This window comes from Wolffia australiana, chromosome 18 (genome assembly GCF_029677425.1).
Source record: "Wolffia australiana isolate 7733 chromosome 18, ASM2967742v1".
NCBI classification, from domain to species: domain Eukaryota; kingdom Viridiplantae; phylum Streptophyta; class Magnoliopsida; order Alismatales; family Araceae; genus Wolffia; species Wolffia australiana.
In genome coordinates this window covers 6,841,459-6,866,724 of record NC_135852.1, presented here as the reverse complement: position 1 = coordinate 6,866,724, position 25,266 = coordinate 6,841,459, and the positions used below count along the sequence as shown (strand labels likewise).

The 25,266-nt window shown below is 42.3% G+C and overlaps 2 protein-coding genes across 3 annotated transcripts; one reads left to right on the top strand and one right to left on the bottom strand.

Annotated features, from left to right (window-relative positions):
* The first annotated feature begins 592 nt into the window (after positions 1–592).
* On the top strand, positions 593–2,000 carry LOC144715314 (glucan endo-1,3-beta-glucosidase 10-like). Its single transcript, XM_078590244.1, has one exon. The coding sequence runs from the start codon at positions 707–709 to the stop codon at positions 1,961–1,963; it is 1,257 nt and encodes a 418-aa protein (XP_078446370.1). The 5' UTR covers positions 593–706; the 3' UTR covers positions 1,964–2,000.
* Positions 2,001–2,115: 115 nt separating this feature from the next.
* LOC144715313 (uncharacterized) lies at positions 2,116–8,135 on the bottom strand. 2 transcript variants are annotated; one of them, XM_078590242.1, is made up of 9 exons: positions 7,050–8,135; positions 6,614–6,957; positions 4,379–5,293; positions 3,923–4,069; positions 3,524–3,842; positions 3,392–3,462; positions 2,762–2,884; positions 2,286–2,641; positions 2,116–2,202 (listed from the first exon to the last, which is right to left on the bottom strand). In XM_078590242.1, the coding sequence occupies exons 1-8, from the start codon at positions 7,897–7,899 to the stop codon at positions 2,291–2,293; spliced, it is 3,120 nt and encodes a 1,039-aa protein (XP_078446368.1). In that variant the 5' UTR covers positions 7,900–8,135; the 3' UTR covers positions 2,116–2,202; positions 2,286–2,290. The 2 variants fall into 2 exon arrangements, with proteins under 2 accessions (XP_078446368.1, XP_078446369.1); XM_078590243.1 differs by having other exon boundaries at positions 2,116–2,198.
* Positions 8,136–25,266: the final 17,131 nt, after the last annotated feature.

Below are 25,266 nucleotides of genomic sequence, written 5' to 3'. Positions count from 1 at the left end.
GCGGATGGGATGGTTTCTGCATCCCTTGAGGAATCAAGTACTAGCCTGAGAGCTCCAGCTGGCCGCACTACTCTGCCACATGTCAAATTCTGATTGACCTAACATTTGCAAACACTCAGGGTACGCACTGCTTCGTCCCGGATGTCGGACTGGATGAGAATGTCTTGGACGGGACGAGACGGTTCGGACAAACCTCTAAAAATTGGGAGTTAAGCCGGGACAATGACAACATTTGTCCTGTCCCGGACCATCGTGCATACCCACACAGATGACGCAACGGTAAAAAAAAAGAATAAACCACAAAAGCACAGATGTTTCCTATATCTCTATATTCATGTCCAACGAATCAAAGCCAGACCCATTTTCTCCATCTCACCTAATAATCACAAAAACAGAGAGAAAGAAAGAAGGGAAAGAAGGAAAACCCCAAACTACCACGCAGTCAAAAAAACACCCCCCCCCCCCCCCCACTAAAACGACAGAAGGACATCTCCTACCCCACAAGAAAAAAAAAAGCCAGAGAATCTCCATTCTATCCCCAATCTCAGAAAAGAGAGAAGACCAAGACGAGATCTGACTACACGAATTACTCCAAGTTCACCCAAAGCTTCGCTGGCCGGCACCTCCACAGTCCACACCCACCACTCAAAAAGCCCAACTCTCCCTCTCTCTCTCTTCCCTTCACTCCACCACCCATCTCGCTCCAATGGCGGCTTCGCCAGCCTTCTTCTTCTTCTTCGTACTCTTCTTCTTCTTCTTGTTGGGTCTGTTGGAGGAGGCCGCGGGGTCCTCTCTGGGAGTCAACTACGGGCTTCTCGGCGACAACCTCCCGCAGCCGGCCGCGGCCGTGCCGCTCCTCCGGTCCATCGGCGCGAGCCGGGTCAAGATCTACGACGCGGACCCGGCCATCCTGCAGGCCTTCGCCGGGACCGGGTTCGAGCTCGTGGTCGGGCTGGCGGACGAGTGCGTGGTCCGGGTCAGCGACCCGAGCCAGGCCCGAGCTTGGGTCCGAACCAACATCGCGCCCTTCGTCCCCCGGACCAAGATCTCGGCCATCACCGTCGGCAACGAGGTCCTGACCGGGAACAAATCCGACGTCATCCGGTGCCTCGTCCCGGCCATGGAGGCCGTCCACGCGGCGTTGACCGAGGCCGGCCTGGACGGTCAAATAAGGGTGACCACGCCGCACTCGCTGGCCGTGCTGGGCGCGTCATTCCCGCCGTCGTCGGGCGCGTTCAGGAAGGACCTGGTCCAGCCCATGTGCCAGGTCATCGCCTTCCTCCGCCGGACCGGCGCGCCGCTCCTGGTCAACGCCTACCCCTACTTCGCCTACGAGGACGAGCCCCGGGAGGTGACGCTCGAGTACGCGCTGTTCGAGAAGGACGACGGGGTTGTTGACGCCGGGACGGGGATGACGTACAAGAACATGCTGCACGCGCAGGTGGACGCGGTGTACGCCGCGGTGGATCGGGCCGTCGGCCGGGGGAATGGGCTGGAGGTGCAGGTCTCGGAGACGGGCTGGCCGTCCAAAGGGGACCCGACCGAGCCCGGCGCGACCGTGGAAAACGCGCGCAAGTACAACGTCAACCTTGCCCGGCTCGTCGGCAAGAACCGCGGCACGCCGCTGCGGCCCGACGTCGCGCTCCACGTCTACGTCTTTGCGCTCTTTAACGAGAACCTCAAGCCCGGGCCCACCTCCGAGCGGAACTATGGCCTCTTCAAGCCCGACGGCTCCCCCGTCTACGACCTCGGGATCAAGTCCTCCAGCAGTAACGTTACGCCCCCCTCCGGCGGTAACGGAACCTCAAGCAGCGGCGGCGGCGGCAGCGGCGGACCGACGGGGTGGAGTAACAACAACCCAGAGGGAATTTACCAGTTCTCGTCGTCGGCGGTGGCGGCGGCGGTTGGCGGCGCTCGCTGGCTTCTTCTTCTGATTTGCGGTGGCGTCGCCTTCCCTCTGTAACCGTCTGATTATTGATTCAGTCGCCGGATTTTCTTCTTCTTTGGCCTTTTTTTTTTCCCTTCAACGTTAGCTTTCTGGTTATGATTGAGTGACGGGATCGAGTCCAGATCTACAAAAGAGAGGAGAGAGAAAGAGAGGACGAGATTGATACACCTGGCGGGGGTATGTACATAATTATTGCACGCCGGAGGTCGGGCCGTAAAATCTCCGGTGGCCGAGGGGAGAAGTCCAGTGGCTGGCTGATTCATTGAAGGGTAAGCCGAGGGTTTTAGTGAAAAAAAACCAACTGTAATAACGGTCTAAAGAAGGGGTGGGGGTGTACCTTTGTTAGTCAAAGTCGAGGGAGGTGGTGGAGTTGGACGCGGAGCGGTGGCGGATATCGCCGGAGGAGAAGCTTCGAGAATCGCCGTCGCCGTCGCCGTCACCGTCATCTGAAGAGGAGGATGCGGAGGAGCGGAGGTCGGCGCGATTACTGGGCCGGGTGCGGAGAACACGGCCGCGGAGGACGAGTCGCCGGCGCTTGCGCGCATTTCGCCGACCTTTGGGGAACTCGTCCGGGGGCGAATTGCCTTCGTCCTTCTCGTCATCGTCTGCGTCATCCAAGTCTTCACTCCCCGAGTCAGACTGGGATGGATCTGTATCCTCGCCGGCCTTCCTCCTCTTCCTGCTGGAATTCGTCTGAGATGTTTATCCCATCCCATCATCAAAGAGTGAATCCACCGGCCTAAAAGAGATTTTCCACGAGCGACATTTTCGCGTCGAACCCAGAAAAAATCAAATAAAATAGATGAAGCTTACCTTTGGACCCCGGTCAATGAGATGCGCCCACTGGCTCCGGTTGCGCAAACAGTCAAGCACGGCTTGGGAGTGACTGGAATAAGCATACTTGTCTCCATTGGGCTTCCTGAGATTCTTCCAGTGCTGAGGCGAAACAAACATGTTCATACAGGGTGAATCTTCAACAAAGGTAGTTTTTGGAGATTTGTTCAGATCAATCCACTGATCGTCTGATTGGCGATCTGATCCGGTCTCCAATCTGTCCGATCCGCAGTGTGTTCGGTCCACAACAAGGGCCCATGGGATCGAGATGCTATCTTGATCTAGCAAGGTCGATCGATCGAGATAGCCAATCATGAATTGATAGGATCCGCGATCAGATAGCTAGCTCTGGTTCACAAAGGGATCACAAACGGATCGATCAAATCAAAAAGTCTGATTCGATTGACGACCCACGGCCAGACGACTGTACAGATTGGATTGCCCCATGAGCACACGATCAAGATCCAGACCAATTGATCGATCAATTGACCAACTCGATCGGATCAACTCTTTGATCGACGCTGAGGATCAACGACAATCCAATCCTACTATGCTCGGATGCAGTTCCTTAAAACCAGGAAAAATACATGAAGTAACTAAACCACCCACCGGCAAAACTGCGTTGCAGAGCTCCTTGTACGTGGCACAGTTCCCCTTGCCCATGATCTCATCAATCAGACCTGAGCGAAAAATAAAGTTTCAGAGGCTGATGTTTTCGTAAAGAAGAACACGAAGACATACCCGGCAACGTAGGATACTGTGCGGCCGCCAGGTCCGCAGGAGACGACGCCTTGGAAGGCCAGGAGCCACCACCCGTCGAGGAGACAGTCTGCTCATCGACCTTGGCGACGACGGAGACAACCTGAACCGCAGTTTTCTTGGACGACGACGAAACTCCATTGTGTACAAGCTGTCCCCCACGCTTCAAATTAGAGAGATGATCTTCTTTTCTCGTGTCCGGACTGGATAACCTATCTCCTTTCCTTGTCTCTCCGCCCAGACCGTAGGAGCTGCGAGATCTATCTCTGAATGAATCTTCCCTGTTCTTTCTCCTAGAAGCCTATATATCGCAACCAAAACGCAAATCTCGTATACGCAACACAAGCACAAAATTTCGGAAAACTAGAGAAATTAGCGTACCTGGGCTTGATCCTTCCCTCCAGAACTTTTGGACAGCAAACTTGCAGTGCCGCTGGAAGCCAAGTGAAGCTTCTCCGGTTGCCGTAGCCTCGGGATTCGAGGAACTCTGGGTGAGCTATTAAGCTCTTGATGAAGCAACCTCGCAAGCTTTTATAAGGTACAAGAAAATCAGAAGCAATATTCGTTATCATAGACAACAATGACGAGAGGACCATGCCGAGTCATTATAGTCCCCATCATTCATTCTTGCCAGGACGATGGCGACCATAGAAAATCGCCATCGCCTTGTTTGTTAACCTCGCCCGGGAGACGAGAGACAATAACGAAATCGTCATTGACGCTCGAGTTAAGGACGATGAGAAAAACAGTGATGGGTTTTATTGACGATTTTTTCATCGCAAACACTATAGTCAAAAGAGTAATCCGTTAAATAAAGAATCAAAAGAGTGAGCTTACCTCCTCATCACTGAGCGCAGAAGATGTGTTTACGCTTGGAGGATTGAGGGCAGCGGGATTGCTTGATTGGCCGGACGACAGATGAGGAATTGGAAGAGTAAGCTTCTCATTTTTTCGGCCTGAATCTGATACGGCAGACTTACTATGAGAAGACTCGTTTCGAGGGACCTCACCCTGCTTAGGGACAGGCTGAGAGCTTTTGGAAAGGCTCTTTGTGAGTCCTTTGGCCAATTCATCTGCAGAAATAGAACCTGTAGAGGTCTTTATCTTCATCTTCTCCTTTAAGATAGCCTTTTCAAAAGTGGGGGAAGCGGTGGAACAGGGTGACTTGGAGGAACTCTGGTTGGGGGATGGAAGAGACAACTTTGCAGCAGATGGAACAACCTTTGGCTCGGTAGACGCAGAAGAAGCCGAAGAAGTGAAAACGGGTTTGACTCGTTCCTCTTGTTTCATGGTCAGATTAGGAGCCGAGGGCCCATCTTTTGTTGAGACCCACACCTCCGGTTTCAATTTGTCTTTCATACATCGTTCAGTTGAGTCGATGGCAAGTTGTTTTACATCAATCGGTGCCAGAACTTTAGTTGCCTCATCGATCTTCGAGTTCAATCTCGAACAGACAGATGCAGTCTCTGTTAGCGTTGAGGGTGAAAGATCAGGGCGATCCAACTTTTCATCAGGGGTGTCTTGTGGTGTCAAGTCTTCTTCAATCTTAATTCGGCTGGATTTTTCGGCAATCGACGTAGAATATTTGAGTGTGGCATTGATAACCGCAGAAGAGCATCCTCTGATATCTACATTGCTGGCGGTTTGTTTCTCTGATTTCAATGAGCTGCTGGATGAAGTTTCATCCATGTCACCCATGTTATTGCAGTCCACGTTACTAGTTCTCTTTCCAGGGGCGACAGAACTTAAATCCTAAAATGAATAACCAAAATGAATTACACGGGATTCAGTCCACGTCAAGGGTAACCTTACTGGAAAAGTCAAATGAGGCAAATAAAGATATGAGACTCTCTGGCCCCGTGCGATAATTATTGAGAACTAAGTGCAGTAGATTAATTTTGATGCATAAATCTTGGCGCAGCAGATTGATTTGGAATGTCTCAACTATATAGAATAATTTTCTTTTCGGAAAAAACGTTTTGAAAATATTTCGGCTACTTGGGCATAGAAAGGTGTTGGACAAGATTACCGCCTAAAATTGAAGAATAATCAAAATGCAGGGGACAGACGGCCTGGAAAGCATTTTAAAAGATAAATAGAAATAACAATGACCATAAATTGGGTAATAAAAGAACAAAGTATAAGCGAACAAAATAAATCAGCGAAGAGAGGAAACAAAAGTAAAAAGAACCGTTTTTCAAAAAAAAATTAAAAAAGAACTAGAAGATAAGTGACAGATGAAAGGTTTATGGCGGAAAAGGAATTTTTATAAATTAAGAACAAAAGGGATTCCTACCCTAGCTTTTGATAAAACATGTGACCACAACACAGCGTGATAGGAACCTCCTTCGTTTCTATCAGAGTAGGCGTGCAAGGAAGCTGTCTCGGGCTAGTAACATGCAAGGACATGTGCCAAGTCAAGCATAGTTGAGCAATGGGCTTTAGACCCTATATAAAGGAGGGAGTTTGAGTCAAGCAAGAAGTAACCAGAAGAAATTGTTACTGCAGAGCAGGCTGGAGTGCCAGATCCCGGTCCCAATCTGAAGGAGAGGAAGACTGATCCGGCGTCCTCTTCAATCTATTGATATTTCCTTTTCCCTACTGTTTCTCTGAGATTGTTGGCGGAGACTTTTTTCTGTTTCATTTTCCATTGGGAATTTACACATTTTCAAGGGTAAATTGATCGATAGATAGAAGGTTGAGGGGTTTCTATTTTAAAGTCATTATAAGATCTTGCTGGATATTATCCCAGCAACGTCCATGCTCAGCGACCCAGAAGCAAGATTCACAAAATAAAATGCTGGTATAATTACAAATCGATTAACAATCACGCATTCATACGATATGTTTTTAACACAACAAAACAAGCTGCCCCCTAAACTATCAGAGGAATCTACTATCAAGTCTGTAGTCAAAATTAGCGCAAAACAGTACCAGACATGCAGGAGGAGGAAATTTGGCAGAAAAAGTGAGAATTAATAGCATTAAGATAGAAAGCAACCGGGATTAGCAGCAAAAAAGACGATATGAATTGAGAAATTCAGGCAATGCACCACAGAAATTCAAACGTACCTCCACATTCTCCTTGAAAGATTCGCAGGGTTTGCAGGGACGAACGATTGGGGAACCAACCGTAGGAGAGATCTCAGTCTTTTGGCTGCCGTATTGATCGCAAGTTTCAATCTTGACAGGTGTCTCATTTGCCAAATTACTCTCCCGAATCTTGGCTGCTATTTCAACTTTTGGCATTGGGTTATTATGGCCATTATCTTGATAACGATTGCTGGACCTGGATTCTGATGGCATAACCTCCTTCCGAATTTCGCTCTTCAGATTTTCCAAACCCAAACTTGCAGCCTTGAGGAGATCTTCTTCGGATATATTGGCCTTTCGAGAATCGTCACGGGATAAAGAACCTAATAGAAAGATAAACTGATATAACATAAAATATTTACATACCAAACGAAAAACTTTTCCCAATTGGTTCATAGAATTTTGGACAACGTACCTTTTTTCTTGCAATCAACACTACTCCTCGACTTCTTCTTGCCAGATTGATCTCTCCCTCCAGTGGGTTCCTTGCGCTTGCCTGAGTTTACTCCTCCATCACGAATTTTACTCCTCTCTTTCTTAGCATAAAACTGAGATCGACCCCCGATTACAGCACCAGAACCCGGAATTTTTCCATCTTTTCTGACGGTTTTCTGAATCTCAGCAAACCCAAAAGAAGACTCAAGGGGGCATCGAGGGAAGACATCTTTGGATAGGGAGAAAAGCAAGTCCGCCCCTCTGTTAGTTGGGTTCTCTTCCTCCTCTTCCCAGCAAGGAAACTCTTTGTACTTGAAATTAAACTTCTTCGCCACATACCCAGTGCACTTCCAAAGCTCCGAAGAGAACACCGAAGAGATCCCTCGGAACAGAGCAGGATCGCCGCCAGGAATCCCATGAATATGAACACGATCTTCGATCGGAGCCCTAGTCCACAATTTGAAAGGCCGATGATCAGCCTTCGTGGGCAGCTCAGCGAGAAGCTGGGCAACTTCCGTCTCCTCCGTGTTGGTGATACCGACAAACCCACCATTGAAGCCGCAGTGGTTACCGTTGATCTCAGAGCCGCTGCCATTCAAGGGCGTGTGATGGCGTTTCTTGCCCTTGCACTTGTCGCATGCGAATGAAGCCTCGCCTTTAACATACCGCGAGCAGCGCGTGTGCACCCAAACACCGCACAGATCGCAGTTCACCATCTCCTCTCCATCATCGAACGTGACCCCGCAAGAACAGTCCACCGTCCAAGAACCGTCTCCCCAGTCCTCTGAAGCAGCGGAGGGCACAGGCAGCCGATTGGACCGCCCTTTCATGGCTACAAAGCCGATTGATCCGCGAATTTTCAAATTCTGCGAAACCAATGCCCTACCCCGTTCGCCATGGCGAGGCAACACCTAGTCGATCGCCATGGAAGAACAATTGAAGGAAAGCATCGTCTAGGGCAGAGATTACCTCAATCGGCTCGCGGTAATCGCCATTGACGAGAGCTCTTCTTCTCCATCGCCTCGAGAAATCGGAGAAACTGAGAAGTATTGTATCAATCCGCGAAGAAGAACACTCGGCCGGAACCCACGCTTTGGAATTAATACCCGGTTTAGGAGAGTGCTCTCGCGTCCGATTAACGGCGTTCGTTCACGGCGTTCTGTTAACGGGTCCGTTACATTATAGTGGGGCCCACGCGTCCACGTGGCTAAAATTTTCATTGCAAGTTTAAACAGGGTTCGGCTGCTGTCATCCGCCACGTCACTCATCACGGTGACAGTGCATGCCGGATCATGGTGACGGAATTAGGGGCCAGTGACGGTGACAGTAATAGATGACGACCTGGTGACTGGGGGCATTGGACGGGAGACGTGACGGGATGGCTGTCAATGATGACGCCCGTGACGGTATTTTAAGAGTCTTTAAAAATCACCGAATAGGCTTACAAACCGATAGTCTTAAAAATCATAGGTGTTAGTTGACATGCTTACAAACCGATAGGTTTAAACTTTCTGACAGCTGAAATTTCGACACATGGCGTGACTAAATCAATATCTTGGCATTGTGCAGAAAAGTCACTGCATTAATTTGGGCACGCAAAAGGACTACGCTTAAAAATAATTGGATATATGGCCCTCTAATTCTCTCTCCTCCACAAGAGTTGTTCTTCCCAGCGCACGTGACATTGACGACGTCTGGTGACGGAGACATGACGGGACGCTTAATGAGGGATGCGTGACGATGTTGTGATAGAATTTTCCAAAATTCGTGGATGTGTGACGTGACGTTGATGCAACGGAGCTTTCGCATGTCACCGTCAGTCACGGATTGTCATCACTCTCGTCATGTCCGGGGGTGTTGATAAGCCAAAAATAAGATGAATTTTACAATTTTTTTAATCCCTTCTCGTTGTTGATTTTAGCTTGTACAAAAAAAAATTATAGAACCTTCACTTAAGATGTATAATGATAAGTATAGGTATCGTCCAATGGAAGCTAATAAGGTAATTAAATTAATGATCTACTTGAATAATTTGACCCTAATTAGAGTTAATTTAATCTTCACTAAAGATCAAATAACCCTAATTAGAAGATGAATTTAGAAAGGGGTTAGAAGAGATGGGAAGAATAGAAGAAATAGGGAGCTCTCAATTGAATTCTTTGATCCAATTAAAAGGATCAAAGGAGTCAAGTAGAGGGACAAAGAGAGAAATTTGATTTAGTTTTAGTTGGTTTTTGGGATTTGACAATTCAAAATGTACTAACTATAAGATCATAAAGGACAATTTAATATCTCCTATTAATTAAACTTTTTTGTAAATTTTTTATGGTGCACTTAGAATAGCTAGGTAAATCTCACAATCTCTTGTCTCAATCCTAGTGAGGGCTTGTACATTTTGCTCAAGCCTAGGGATTTAGAAGCTAAGACTAAGATTGACAAGAACGACGAAGAAATTCACTAACAAATCATCCAAATTACACTAAAAATTCAAATACAATGAAGAAAAAAGTATCAAACAGGGTTGATCTAGGATGAAGCTCCACTGTCTTGCAGTTGTGAAAGAACATGACCTCCGCCTCTCTAAATTTGGCTTCTATACTTAGGTTACATGGTAAAAATTATCATTTTATCCCCATTTAATAATTAATCTTTATCCATCAATGTAGGCTTGATCTGAGTGATCCAACCGTACAACCAATCCATAAAAAATCACCTCAATCGGACTTCAGGATCAAAAGTTATTATTAAATGAATTTTGACCAATCATAGCCGTTGGATCAATATTCATTTATTTTATTATTTTTTTCTTTACACGCAATGATGTGTCGATGGCGGATTGGCTAGAGAAATTTTACTTCATTTTTCGGGTTGATTCTCTGAGTGCCACATACCCCTTGGCGGCAATATGAGTAACGGAAGAAAAATATCCAAAAAACTTGAAAGTGCATCTAAACACACTTACCTATGTGTTTTTCATAACTAGCCCAATCAGCATGAGCCACGTCACCGCTCATGCGTGCGCTTTGTATGCGTCGAGCGGGCGATAAACTTACCGCCGCGAAGAATATTCCTCGAGCGCCGTTGGATTCTCATCTAACGGCTGAGATTCGATCACGTGGGTAACCCGAAAATCCCCTTTGGCAGTTTGCAGTTAAGTCCTTTCTAAAAGTATTATGTGTTATTTGACGCTGCCCAAAAGTATTTGCGCATATGCCCATCCGCGTTCTCTCTCCTCCATTTTTTCCTGAAACCATTAAAACAAATCCTGAATAAATGTAATACAACCTTGTACTTATTTTAATCGTATCTTTATGCCTACAGACATGACCGAGAGCTGTTTTAAAGGGCATAATTACAACAAAATGTTAAGAAAAAACACTCCAAGTTAAGAAATTGCTTTAAAACTCATATTCCCCTTATAAATATATCATTTTCCTAGTTAAAAATTCATTTCTTCCTTGAATAAATTCCCAAAAATTCCTATACAATTTCGAAAAATTCTAGAAAACTCTGTAATTTGTTCCCCCATTAATTAACATCAAAATCAAAATTTGAAATTGTCATTTTCATTTAAAAATAAATACTCTAAGTGTAAATAAATTCCAGAAAATTCATAAAATTAACAGAAAATTAGGGGAAAATCAGAAATTACTTGGAGAAATTAATTACATGTAAATATATGATAACAATCCTATTTTAACCTCTTTGAATGCATAAAATTTGGCTAATTACATAAATTAAATACCGACTTTAGGGTGTTATCAGGCGTCACGTCCCCAACATGTAGTTCCCTAATTTAAAGCCTGGCCCATCAAGCACAAGTGGTGGAGCTGATCATCTTGTAGATGAATTCATGATCTGAGATCCATGATCTACGTGGTGAAATTTTAAGGTTCTCTTACATTGTTTTCTTAATGATGAATCAATGGAGAAGTAAACAAATTATTTAAAATCAAATGAATGTTGAATCAATGGAAAACATATATGAGTCCATTGATATCTTGATCTTGAGGAGTACCCTTAAGAGTGAATAAGTGGACATCTAAGTGTTGGAAGTAGTTTTTGACCCGATCCAATAGCAGATGATTATATTGCGACAGATCCTTCTTGGAATATCAGAAATGGGAAATCTGATTTTCAGGTTTATCAATGTGTGGTTATCGGATGAGAACTTAGATTTTTGTTTGCCATAGGATAAATATCCAATATCGTTATCTATCTTGACGTTGACATCCACCTTCTTCTTAGGGTTTGGATATCGATTTTTCTAATACCTGACATAGAAATTGAAATATAATTTAATTAAAGTTTAGTATCACTATGAAACTTATAGATACATAGTAATTTGTTTAACTTCCACCATCAGCTCTATACAGATAAGATAATCAATGTTCAATTAACTAACTAGTATTTAATCATAATGTAAATTATCCACTCTATGTTTAGAATGCTTGGTCAATCATATGTGAAATTATTCAGTTTCATTAGTGCATTACAAATGAACTATTTTTTTCTTCCAAATGGGATAACATCTCTTTCTAAAATTAAAAAATCATCTTGATCGTAATTGTTGATATCATGATACCAATATTTGAAGCAGATTCAGATATTTAATAGCTTATTATTAAAATGTGATATCTAGATATCAGCAAACTCATTATATTTGATAGAAATATGTGTTCGGCAAGACAATCACACATCCCTCATCTCATTCAATATTTGTTGATACAATTTATTCAATATAATGCACATGGGATGCTTATAATGAAGTTTATAAATACATTCAATGACTAAGTGATTTATGATTAGATCATAATATTGAGATTAATAGTCTTTAAATGAGTATTTGATAGAAATATATGTGTTCAGCAAGACAATCACACATCCCACATCTCGTTCAATATACGTTGATACAATTTATTCAATATAATACACATGGGATGCTTATAATGAAGTCAATAAATATATTCAATGACTAAGTGATTTATGATTAGATCATAATATTGAGATTACTAGTCTCTAAATGAGTATTCCAACTATCATTTTTCAAATGATATTTGATAAGGACCTCAAAATGTCCTACTAGAATAATACTATGTCGTCTCACTCATATGATGACTATAGTCGGTTTCATTGCCATGAGTGGGAAGACACCAAGGACAACAAGTGGATGTTGTTAGGTGAAAGAGTCATCTAATTGATATGTACAAATCCCTCAATGATATTGTATGAAAATATCAATCAAGTGGACTCATGTCATGATTTCAAAAGTAATCCTTAGACCTGAGACACCAAAAAAATATATGATCTAATTAATTAATTTGGAAGGTCAATAAACGTTATTGGGTCACTAGAGACATTAACTAGATTGATACACGTGCCTATAGTGTCACACACGAATTGTCTAGATGATTCAATCGAATGGTTTTGTTGTTGCCATTTTGATTCTATCCCAATGCTTCTGCTACAAGAATTACTTTTATTTCATCCATATCAATTCCTTAGAACCCAACATTAACATGATTGAAGTTTTGGTACAATATAATTCAACGATTCATACATATCAATTTAGATCATGCACTATCTATCGTTAGTGTCTCCACATTAACGGTTACATGATCAACCATATTCATAAGAAGAGTGAGACTAGATAATATTATTCTAGCATGATACTTCGATGTTCTTCTAGAGTATCCTTCCAATATGATTATTTAGAACACATTCTTAAAGACTAGTGATATTTGTATTATGATCTCATCATAATTCACTAAGTCCAATAATGCATCACATGGGCACTATGATGAATACATTGTATTAGTGAACATTGAATGAGATATGGAATGTGCTGTTAGCTTGCCAGCCAAAAATTTCCATCATGAGGAACTGAGAAATAATAAAAATTATTTGTGCTAGGGTGATTACATTATCCATTTAAAAAATTTAATACCATTTTTTAACTATTCTCCTATGAGAATCATCTCAATTTCATGTCAATCACTGCCCTAGAATCTAGTAGATAATGGATCTATTTATTCTACACTGTTATTCGGCAACATCCTAACCCCTTCAACATCTGTCAATATATCTGATGTTGATAAATATTTGATATATCTCCGATGTTTTATAACAGGATCTGAAATATATCAATTCCATCCATATTTTATACATATATCAGGCAGATATCAAGAAGATATAATAAAGGTGACCCCTACTTGAGAGTAATGGGAACTCTCAAATAAAAACCCTGTGATAAGGTACATTTATCTCATATTTAGTATTTCCCAAGTATCCCACCGTTCTAATTGGGAAGACTTAGCTTCTTCACACATTAATCGAGCAATAAACTTAATGAATTAATTTAATCTTAGAGCTGTCACAAATTACTCAATTTTTATTTAGGGATTAAATGGTAGCCTAAATATATAATACTGCACATTATTTTACATATAGTATATTACAACTCAACACCAATATTTAATATTCTCTACTGAAGAACAACATGCCACATTTTCCTCCACGATGCTAATGATGACAATGTTTGAGACAACTTATGTGAATTTAATATTACATTTGGTATAGTGGAATTAGATTATTGGTGAATAGAAGGAATGAAAAGGGGGATCCAGTTGGTGGCATTCATCAGTTACGTCTTCATGATTCTTTTCCATGTTGCTCTTGCCCTATTCTCCACTAGAGTGGTTCTTTGTCCAGTATGTGATGTTTTTATTTTATACCTCATTTTTTAGTATGGGGCATTTCTCTCTCTCTTTTTAGTTATCTTTGTTACAAACCTTTTGAACTGGGTCTTTTTTCTTATCTCACTAGGAGATCTTTGTCATATTTGGACTTAAACATTTTTTTGAGGAATTATTGAGAATTGATTTTGTGTTGGATACCAAAGTTTTTCTCACCTTTTTATTTGTAAAAACACAAGAGTTGATTAGGAATGACTCCAGGTTCATGCTTGTAGCCAGATCAAACCGTGCCGTTGATGCCATCTAAGGGGTTATTATATATGTTAAGGTTTAGTTATTTGAAGAATTTCAAGGCATGAATTGAGCTTAGCAACCCCAATATACACACAGAGCCCACAAGTCCACACCCACGACAACAAGAAAATGCATATACTAGTCAAACCTCTAAGTAGGCCTTGGATGCCAAAGGCAAGTGTGTGAGAGGATAGTAAGTGCATGTAGGACAGGAGGCACCATCATCACCTCCATCAAATATTGTCACAAGAGCATCATGATGTAGACACCACTTATGTAGGTCATCATGTACACCAACTGCCAATGCCCATGCTATGTGCCACTAGCGAGGTCCTTTAGGGATGAAGATGTATCTATTGTGGATAGCCGTCATGTTTAAGCTTTCTGCGTGATGGCTGCTTCATGCTTCTTGAGGCATGTATTGCTGATAACGCGTAATTTCATGTGTTAATTTGGTGTTCTTTTACCCAATTATTTAGAGGAAAAATCTCATTATATGCGCGTTATCATGTCTAAAAATCATGCATTTCATGATTATTATGATTCTATGATTGTTCTGATTCTTTTTGGTATTTTTTCCTGAATTTTCTAACATCAAAATTAGAGGTTTGTGCGTTGTCCACATTTTCCACGCGGAAAACGTGTCTACAGGGCCCAAGGAGCGAAGGAGAGAGGACGCAGTTTAGAGCTGAACTTGTAAGGGCTGTTTCGTCGTTTCACCATCCATCCAACCATGCCCGTAGACCTAAAAAAACCGGCCACTCTGAACCGTGGTCTGTCACCGAGGACTAAGCTAAAAAAAAACAACATTGGCCAGAAGGAAAGGAGGGCGATTGGCACCGAGAACCAAGCTCCCCAACGAAGTTGGCCAAAAGGAAAGAGGGCGGTCGGCACCGAGAACCAGGCTCCCCGACGAAGTTGGCCAGAAGGAAAGTGGGCGGTCGGAGGTCGTTTCAGTGTTCAAACTTCTTGGCTAGTGAGTTCTTTCCTTGTTCTTTTGATAGATTATGACGGTTGCAAGCCGCCAAGGCCTGGGCGAGATGTACGGGCCCATAATCAATTGATTGGGTTAGGAAGCATCATTTTCTTAGTTTGTTCGCTACTGAAATCATAAGAAAATTATAAAAAATTAGTATGTAGTGTTTGGTTCTCTTGTGATCTGTCAGTTTTGAACATTCGAGTTATTTTCTGTTCCTAGGATTCGATTTAGTAAATTTTGATCTTGGAAACGAGATCAGGATTGACTTGATTGAAGTCGCACTTTCTTCTCATCTTCTCCCTTATTTCACTCTTTCTTCTACCCTGATCTCGTCTCTTTCCTCTGAAATTTATATCCTGACTGATTTTATTCTTCCCTGTGGATTCGACCCTTGCTCACTCTTTACACCGTATCAAGTGTTTAAGGAAATTCGTAAATTAATTGCATAAATCTAAAAAGCCTAAATCACGACATATTTTATCACTATTTTTGGATTTATCAATTGCCAAGTGGTGAAGAGAGTGCAAGTGTAATAATGTACAGTATAGTTGGCAAGCACGTTTGCCATGTGACTCTCCTCACTTAGCCGGTGGAATATTTTGGTGAGTCTCCAGCAACAGCGGGTGATGTACTTCCAAACACTCACATATGATAATAGGAGCATTCAATTTTTAGAGAATGCCAACTAAGAATTGTGAGACAGATTATATGATGATACTATGAATGTTTTTCTCATCTAAAAGGAGAAAGTCGTAATGTATTTGGAATAGCCTCTATTGTTGTGTTAGTCTGAATGACATAAAAGTTTGAAAAGTGAATATGATGCTCTTTGTGTGGTCTTAGAGGATGTCACCTCCATTGGATAGGTCCACCTTCTCTCCCTTGGACTTTTTTAAATTAGTTTCAAAATAGAGGAATTTTAAATTATACAATGTGTGTAATTTTTGCACTCACATGTAAAGCTCACAGTACTTTCAACAAATGGTATGAGAGCCTAAAATTTATTATCCAAATGGTTTTGGGAATGGAACTTAGAATTTTGGACAAGAAGATCAACTTTCTTTGTGGCAAGTCAAGATGCATGCAGTCTTGGCCCAATTGGATTTGGAAGTGGAATTTTTTGAAGAAATTTCCAAAGTGTAGAGTGAATAAAAGAAGACAAAGGGCCATTCCAAGGCTTTGACACAAATTGGTTACCCATTAACTAAAATTTTTCAAGATGTATATGAATAAACTTCACGTTAAAATCTATGGAAGTAATTTTAGGAAATTTGTGTGCAAAAGATAATTAATTGGTCGATGCTTAGAAATAAAATGTTATTTGGTCTTCACATGTCTTAAGGTACATCACATAAAGGTCATCTTTTATAGTCAGAGAAAACTATTTACGACCATTAGTTGATGGTTGTGTGATGTTAGACGTCATCGGTGGCATCGTCTGTTGGGTACCAAGACGATGTTGTGATAGCAATATGATGTCGTACGTCATTGATGACATCGTTATACAGGTAATTCCCTAAGGACATGAAACTACGTGATGCGGTGAACCTTGGAAGATGTACGTGCAAGCCCCGACTCATGGGATTTTACCAAAACCCGAGCTTCAGGGTGGACGACCGATGACAATGACGGTGACCTTCGGACTCTCGTTGGAGCGACGATAGCGACTACGGCATCAAGTGTAATAATTCCGTTGGCACTCACATGTAACGGCTGGGATCGACCCGTAATTTAAAATTCAGTTGTGTCGTAGTTTTCAAGATATAAACTCTCACCAAACAAACCCGAGCGTGGTGGAGTGCAGGCAAAAATATACTAGAGAAAGTAATGTAATTGATGAGCAATGGGGAGCGAGGTACCTCCTTAGTGATGTCACCCGTCGTCAATATCCTTGTTGGCGTTGTAACCGGTGTGGGCAAGTACGACGGAGGCATGGCAAGAAAGAGCACTGAGTAGCTTGACAGGGCGGAAATGGCGCAGTGCCAGAGCGAGGTGTTGGAGTGCGTAGGTGTGGAGAGAGAGTGCGACCGTGAGGCTGCTAGAGCGATAGTTGTGGCTCAGCGGGCACGCCCTTAAGAAACCAGGTCGACGCAAGCAGAGCGCGTCACTAGGGCTCGTAAGTGCGAAGTGCGGGCGCTATGAGCATTGGCGTCAGCAGCACTGGGCACGAACGATGTGTAGGGCACAACAGCAATGGTGTAGGCTGCAGACGGCTGCGACCAATGCTAAGGAAGCAAGCACAAAGTTGATGATGAGTGCAACACGAATAACTTGGCTCGGTGGTGAGGGTGCGGGTGGCATGAGGTGCCCGGGCGGCGCGAGGTACACGGGCGGCGCGAGGTGCACGGGCATGACAGCAGCAATGATGTCCTAAGAGTACAACGGTCGATGGTCTCAGCGTCAAATGGTGAAACACAGGGCAGAGGGATGGTACGTGGGCATGAGGCGTCCAAGAGTCTAGGTGGCCGACGGAGCCTTGCATGGCACACGTCGATGATACGCGCGCCAAGCGGAGATATTAGCACGAGGACACGCTATGTCTGATTGGCTGAGCGTCGGCGGAATACCTGCTGGGCACTGCATCCAGGTGGTGCGCACGTTGGGTTGGTGATAGTGGCATGAGCATGCATGGCGTCTGGCAAACAGGGTGACCGGTGGGTCAGGTAGAGCCCCGCGTCCACGGGGCACTCGTAGGGTGACACAACGGCACGAGAATGCGCGACACTTGGTGGTTGAATGGCCAGTCAGCCATTGTGAATATGTGGCATTCACAGGGATTGGCGCGCGTGTGGTTTGACTGACGGGTGGAATCACTCGAGGCGCAGTGTTTGGACGTGCGTTCGGCCAATAGGGTGACCTTCGTTGGGTGAGGCCAAACGGTGTTAATGGTGACTGCTGGTGAGTTCAAACATAGCATAGACCATTACCAAATAAGTATCATGGAGAAAGGAGTTACCCCCTCCTCCATGGATAATGAAACCTTAGGGGAGGACTTCCTGAAATAACCTCTTCCCAGAAGTCATACCCATCTCATTTTTCTTATTATTGGTACAATGTTCTTGCATGCATCTACACTCATTTCGCAATTCTTCAAACTGATAGGATGGAACACGGTGAGTCATCACCTGGCCCGGAGTTTGCAGTAATGTCTTCATGAATTAAATGATAGTAGCGCTTTGAAAAAACAAAAAGGCCCCACCTTAATGCATGTGATGCGCTAAGGTACTATACATATGTGGGCTGCCAGAAATTCAAGTGCGACTTATGTGGTGTAATTGTAGACCGCAAAAATGTATATGTAACACTCCTCTTTAAAGACATATGGAAAGGTTTCATCATAAAGTGTACACTACATAGAAGAGCAAGGAGAGAGGAGTTCCAAGGGAGAGGTCAGCAGCTGACTATTTTGATGTAGTGGGTAGCACAAATCAGTATTATATCGGTTGTACAATAGATAATAAAAAAGAAGAACTAGTGCACTTCATATTTCTTTCTGATGCACTGTGGGCAATTATTAGGAAGAAGTACTTCAGAAGACTTCTTCGTTAGATCGCACATGAAGAGATATCTATCCCATGAATATGGGCTATCAATGCAAAAGCACATGCACTTTACAAGGATATGAAAAAAATATGGCAAAAATTGGCAGACATTACATGTGTATCACTATCACTTGTCATGTAGACTTCAAACATTGCATTCTTAGGGGTGACTGTGTATTGGGTAGACATAGAGTGGAAATTGTGTGCGCGTGTGCTTGGGATACGCTGATTGAAAGGACCCCACCCTGGGGAAAACATCACGCAAGTGCCCTCCAAATTTTGGCAGAGTTTGAATTGAAATCAAAGGTATGCATTAAATTATTATCAATAATAATTTCTTCCCTTTCATTTGTACCATTATAATGTAATTTTATGCAAGTGAATGTAGTGACCATCAACAATGCATGAAACAAAAATAAAACGATTATTATTCTTGAAGATGAATTAAAGTAGTTAAACCGTCATTTCACTACAAGTAGGCATGTGTTATGTGTGGCACACATCATCAATCTTGTAGTCCACCCTGGGTGAGCTCTATATGAGTGATGGAGTGATAATATGCAATTCATACATGTTTTTGCATAATAATTCATGCATTTCTTGGGCAAAATTGGTAAGTTATATTGCATATTATCATTTTATTATTCAAAATTTCCCAAAAAATATAAATAGCTATTTTGAATTAATTTAATTTGATGTTTTAAGTTGTTCTAATGGAAAATAGAATTTTAAATGATAAAATTTGGTGAAAATTTCATAACTAAATCAAAAGATATTTGGTTTTTCAGTATTCATATGGAATTTTTAGGTTAAAAGTGCAAAAGAAGGCCCATTAACCACCGGCCCTGGCTGACATGTCAGGCGCATCTGCGTGGTGTGCCACATCAGAAACTAAGGGAGCAAAAGGCACCAACAAGGCACGCGTGGGCGCATGCGTATGCAATAGATAAAGGAGCGATGGGCGAAGAAAAGTTTTCAATAGATAATATTTGCCTCGTTATTTATAACGAAAAATAATCTTAAAAGCTTCCATATGGGATTAACCTTCTTTCTCATTTAAGAGGTAAGCTTACCTCATTTTATTTTGTTTTTTTTACAGGTCAAAGGTGCATCAATCGGACGGTCCACAAACATTGCGGCTATTATGGACACATATTTCAAAGCATCCAGTTCTTCCATTTTTGTGTGGGCTTCTAGCAAATGGCTAGTCCGAGTGAAACAAAGCCCAAGGAGATGTGAAGAATTGTGTTTTCATCAAAAGGTTAGTGACTTTCTTCTCTTCTCATTTGTTGATTCATGTTTGAGTAAGACGCCAAAGCACCGGGTGAAATGTACGGGTCCATGAAGATATGAACGTGAAGAGAGCATCACTCGCACATAGGTGAAAGCAAAGTTAGATAAAGAATCGATTTTGTTTTATTAATTTTATTAGAATAAATTTAGATTTAGATAAATATCCCTAATTTAAACCACCACTTAGAACTTTATGTTTTTGATCTATGAAAGGAGATAAATACATAAGGATAATTCCATCAACCTTTTCATCTTTCCATATTCTTAAAGAAATCCTATTTAAAATCTAGATACCTTTCCTCCCTGTGGATAGATCCTTGCTAACTCTATATTAGGTTATTTAGTGATTAAGGAGTTATAAATTTATTGTACAAGTTGATTTGCCTTACAAAACACATTATAAACACTTAAAATCTACTTATCACGGAGGCACCATTAGAGCAGGTCATTTTGGATGATAATAATAGTCTTGACGCTAATGATAGTGAAAAATTCAACAAGTCTGATGACTTTGGTTCATCTATGTTGGGTGACGCAATGCTTTGACTGAGGGACATTATCACTACAATACATGGGTGATGTCGAACGTCGTTGGGGACGTCGTCCGGTTAGCACTGAGTATGATGGCTCAATACTGATAAAAGATGGTGGTATCAAACTTCAATGGTGTCGTCGTCCGACGGATAAACCCTAGCGGGTTGATGTGGCTACGATGCAATGAATGAGGCGTCTAGGTGTCGTATGTGCAAGTGCCGACTAGCAGGAGGTGCCAAATTCTGAGTCCGACAAAGTCACCCGGTGACGGCAGAGGTGACCTCTCAAGCCTCGTCAGAGGGGACGAGGACGACTACATCGCCGAACGGAATCAATCCGTTGGGGCCTACACGTGACGGGTGGGCTCGGCCTGTACCAGTAAGATGCTCAAGATTATCATTGTTCATGCTCAGCCTTTCTCTCTCACCTATATCTAACCCGAGCGCGGTGGAGGCAATCAGAAAGTATACTGCAATGGTGGAATCAGTACTCCACGAGGGGAGTGGCCTGTAGGATGGTGCAACAAGGAAAGGGGTCTTCGACTTGGGCTTACAATTCCCACATCCGTCGGTAAGAAGAACCATCGTGGCAGTGGTGTGGTGCCGCCGCTGACTGGTTGTTTCGTCGAGCCGCAACGGGGCAGGCCAGAGGGAAAGAAGTACTGTCACAAGATCCCCCTCACAAGTTTCTGGACAGGGAAAAGTTCACGCCTAGAACGCCTGGTGAATCACCATGGATCCCTGGATGCGAGACAGATAGCCGCTCCAGCGTCGTAGGGCCAGACACGGTGTATCATGTCAAAGGGGTCCTCCTTGTCAACCCCTCCGATCGGTCGAAATGGCAGCCATGACGAAGGGCCAATCAACAAGAGTCGATCAGGCGTCGATCATGTGACTCCTCGATCGAGCAGGGTTGACCAGATGGATCGCGTCCCGCGATCAATGATCAGCAGTATCCACGTCCTGACCGTAGCACGATCGGCCAGTTCCCGATCTGTTGGCTTTCCGACCAACAACTAGCCGAGCACCCTGGAAAGGGGAAGACCAGAGCATGGTAGGGAGTCAGCAATTGGGAGATTCGTTTGGGTCGCTGTGCAGAAGATTGAAACGGACCTAGTCGCGCGCGCGTGTTGCACTAACTGAAGATCGGATGATGCCGTGGTTGTTGCACCACCTGGACAGAGGAAGAGGTGCGGTCGAGGAGAGGAAGGCAGAACAATGCTGTTGGGAAGCATATGCGACCTTCTTCTCCACCTAGATCCCCCCTTTTTCTCTCCACGCCAACCCTCCAACACCCTCCTCCTCCTTCTTGGAGGGGGGACCTGCTCTCTCTTTCAACACAAATTCTTTAGAAAAACAAGTCCGAGAACTCTTAGGGCACCTTTCTTCCCTTATAAAGGAGTGATGAATGGCCCTAAGAGGACACAAGAGAGAGAGAGAGGGGGGGAGAGGGAGAGAGAGAGAGAGAGAGAGAGAGAGAGAGAGAGAGAGAGAGAGAGAGAGAGAGAGTGGGGGAGACTGATCCACTAAGGAGCCCTTATAGAATGGGTCCCCTATTACAAGAGATTAAAAATAAAAACGGAAAGGGAGTGAGGGATGGGGAAGGGGTTCAAGTGCTTAGGCTCCCATCCCACCCTAAAACAGATTTAAAAAGGGGCACGCACATGAGAAAATGATGACGTAAACCGAAAGAAATCGACGAACAAACACGACTAAATGGAATAAAACCAAACGGAATCGATAGGTATGAAAATGCTCCCAACTGGGGTATTTGAACCCGGGCACCTTCACGGTCACCTTGACATGCTGGTCAGGTTGAATACAAACCGACGGTGGTGCTGGTGATGTTGTTGGCATCTCCGAAGATGCTTCTGGGCACTCAGGCTGCTTCGCGCCATCAATGGGTTGACATAACGTGATGAGTGCTATGTATCATTGTGCAAGCATTTTGGCCCACCAAACCAGAGAAAGATCCCCTTAGACTGTCCGACAAGGTGGAATGCGTCGAGGAGAGGGATGCTATTGGTGTCATGGCAGTGAATGTGTTGAAGAAACCTATACTTGTTAAAAAAGAGAGGTAGGTTATCAAGGATTTTGTAGGTATAATACAACCCCTTGTGATGGCTACCACCCTCGATTGCCAATCAAAGTTACCCTTAGAGAGATAATGAGACATCTCCATAGTGTCATCTGCAGAATCAGAGAGTCAAACATGTTTCAAGTAAATAGTATCATATCATCACGACAACAAACTCCCGTCTACAATGCTTATCTGGAGCTAAAAAATAGGCTAATTAAATATGCAACCGTCCTAAATTGTAACCAGCCCTTCGGTATTGTTGTACTCATTGATCCATCCATGAACTTACGGTCATTTGACCGTGACTATAGTGACGAAGTCATATGTTATATGCAGAATTTATTAACTACGCACGGGGTCATCAATGATAAAAACATGGCTGATTTAGTTTTCTCTGCATGTTTTCATCCCCCTGGACAACTACAACATTTTTTTTGTGAACCACTTGACGAGTTGTTGCCAAATAATGATCATACACCCGCCTCTGATCCAGTACACAAGTTAGATGTCTACATTAGCTTACCTCCTACCAAGGGGAGGGAACCGCCACATTGGTGGAAGGTCATAGGTGAGCACTTGTATCCATGATCAGCAGTAATTGCGAAGGAGTTCTTGTCAGTCTCTGTGACTAGTGTGCCTTAGAGAGATTTTTCTCTGTCGATCGTGGCGTCATAAACTACAAGCGATTAAGGTTGACAGCGGAGAGCATGAAGCTACTCATGACACAAGTGTTGGTGGCGAGTGGATGATGATATGAACAATGATAGCAACAAAGATGATGAAGATAGCAATGAGTATCCAATGGTTGATTAGCATGGTGAACATTTTAAACAATGTTTTGTATACTGTTGGGTACATGCCACGACAATTCAACTTTATTTTCGTAAACATTTCTCCATTCATTTCTATTGTCTAGAAAATTTTCCCTATTTAATATTTTATAGAATGCCCTAAGTTTGAACAACATTATAGCTACTATCTAGTTTGAGGTGAAATCGAATAATTATAAATTTAATTTTTAAATGACAATATTTTTTATAATACCATGAGCCCACATAACGCATGATGTTTCTAAAATATTGAACATAATGCCCTAAGTTTGAACAAAATTATAATTATTATCTAGTTAGATGTGGAATCCAATAATTATAAATTTAATTTTTGAATCATAATATTTTTTTTATAATACAAGGAGCCCACGTAATACTTAATGTTTTTAAAATATTTAACATAATGCCCTAAGGTTGAACATAATTATAATTATTATCTATTTAGAGGTAGAATCAAATAATCATTGATTTAACTTTTGAATCATAATATTTTTTATAATAAGAAGAGCACACGTAACACCTAATGTTCTTAAAATATTGAACCTAGTGGCCTAAGTTTGGAAAAATAATAATTATTACCTAATAATTAATTAATATTTATGAAATTAATTTCATAATTATAAAAAGAATTTCACAACAATTATAATATGAATTGCACAGCATATTATCTATATGTACTTTAACAAAATTTTAAAAGCACATTATTGGGCCTTCGACTATGCAAATTCTTGCCTTGTGCGATGAAAATTTTTCGCAAAAATTTTCACCATTCATCAAACTACATCTACCATGCGACCAAAAAATTGGCACAGTGGCCAAAAAATTGCACCGTACCACACAACCTTCTCTACTTATACATGCCTTTTTATGTTTCTCAATACCTCTCTTGGTTGTCCTTTATTTCAATTTCACTCAGTGTTATGTTTGCCATAATTTCTGCCCTTCAAGATTTGTCCCAATGTCTGATATCGAACACTCTGATATCTGATATCTGAGAACAAAAGGATGGATTCAGATGTGGAGATCAGACATTTGGACAGTTTTTAGTGCCGTAGTGGGTAATAGATATTGGGACATATATCACCATCCAGTGGATGTGGCATACACCAGTATTGGATATCAGATCTCGGATATCGGGTATTGACGTGCAGGTGCATTTGTCTAGGTTGGACTAATATGTCCCCTGTTGACTCAAAAGTTGACAGTCATGCCTTCGTCCTCATTGGTGAACAGCCAATTTTGTATTTTTCAAAGGTTAAGGCATACATTTTCAGAGAAGAAAACATCCATCAATGGTGTAAACAGTTATGAGAGAATCAGGAACATATAGTAAAATTTTGGATGGTTATAGATATATTTGTTCAATAAATTAAGAAAAGTCTCTCCATTTTATTTTACTATCCAATAGATTAAGCTTTCACCTTCTTTTTCAAAATTCAACTTATTTCAGTTAAGATAGAATAGTAAGAAGTAAATCAAAGTTGCTTCAAATTAGCATGCCAACTTAGTATATGATGTCTAGATGGACAAGTCATTTAAAATTCAGTCAGATAAGTAATTATTTAATTTAAAATCATTAAAGGTTATAAGAAATTGTCACATTAATCTCATAGTGTTCAATCTGATTGATGAAATTTTGACGAATTGACTTAATTGCATGAAATAAATGAATTGAAGATGGATTAACTAAATCTGAGACTAAGATAGTTTAGTCTCAAATTAGAGATTAACCTTCAAGATTTGAAGAAGAAGGTTCAAACTAAACCGAATGCCAACTTCAAAAGTTAACATTATCCTATTTTTAAAGTTTGAAAGAAAACTCAATATATTTGCTTTTGTTGGGATCCATTTTTTCATTGGTGGAGAGGAGAGTCATCTAAGGACTAATTAACACAATGATGACAACACCGAGCATTTGCATTGACTCGATCATCACAGACCCAAAGAGTAA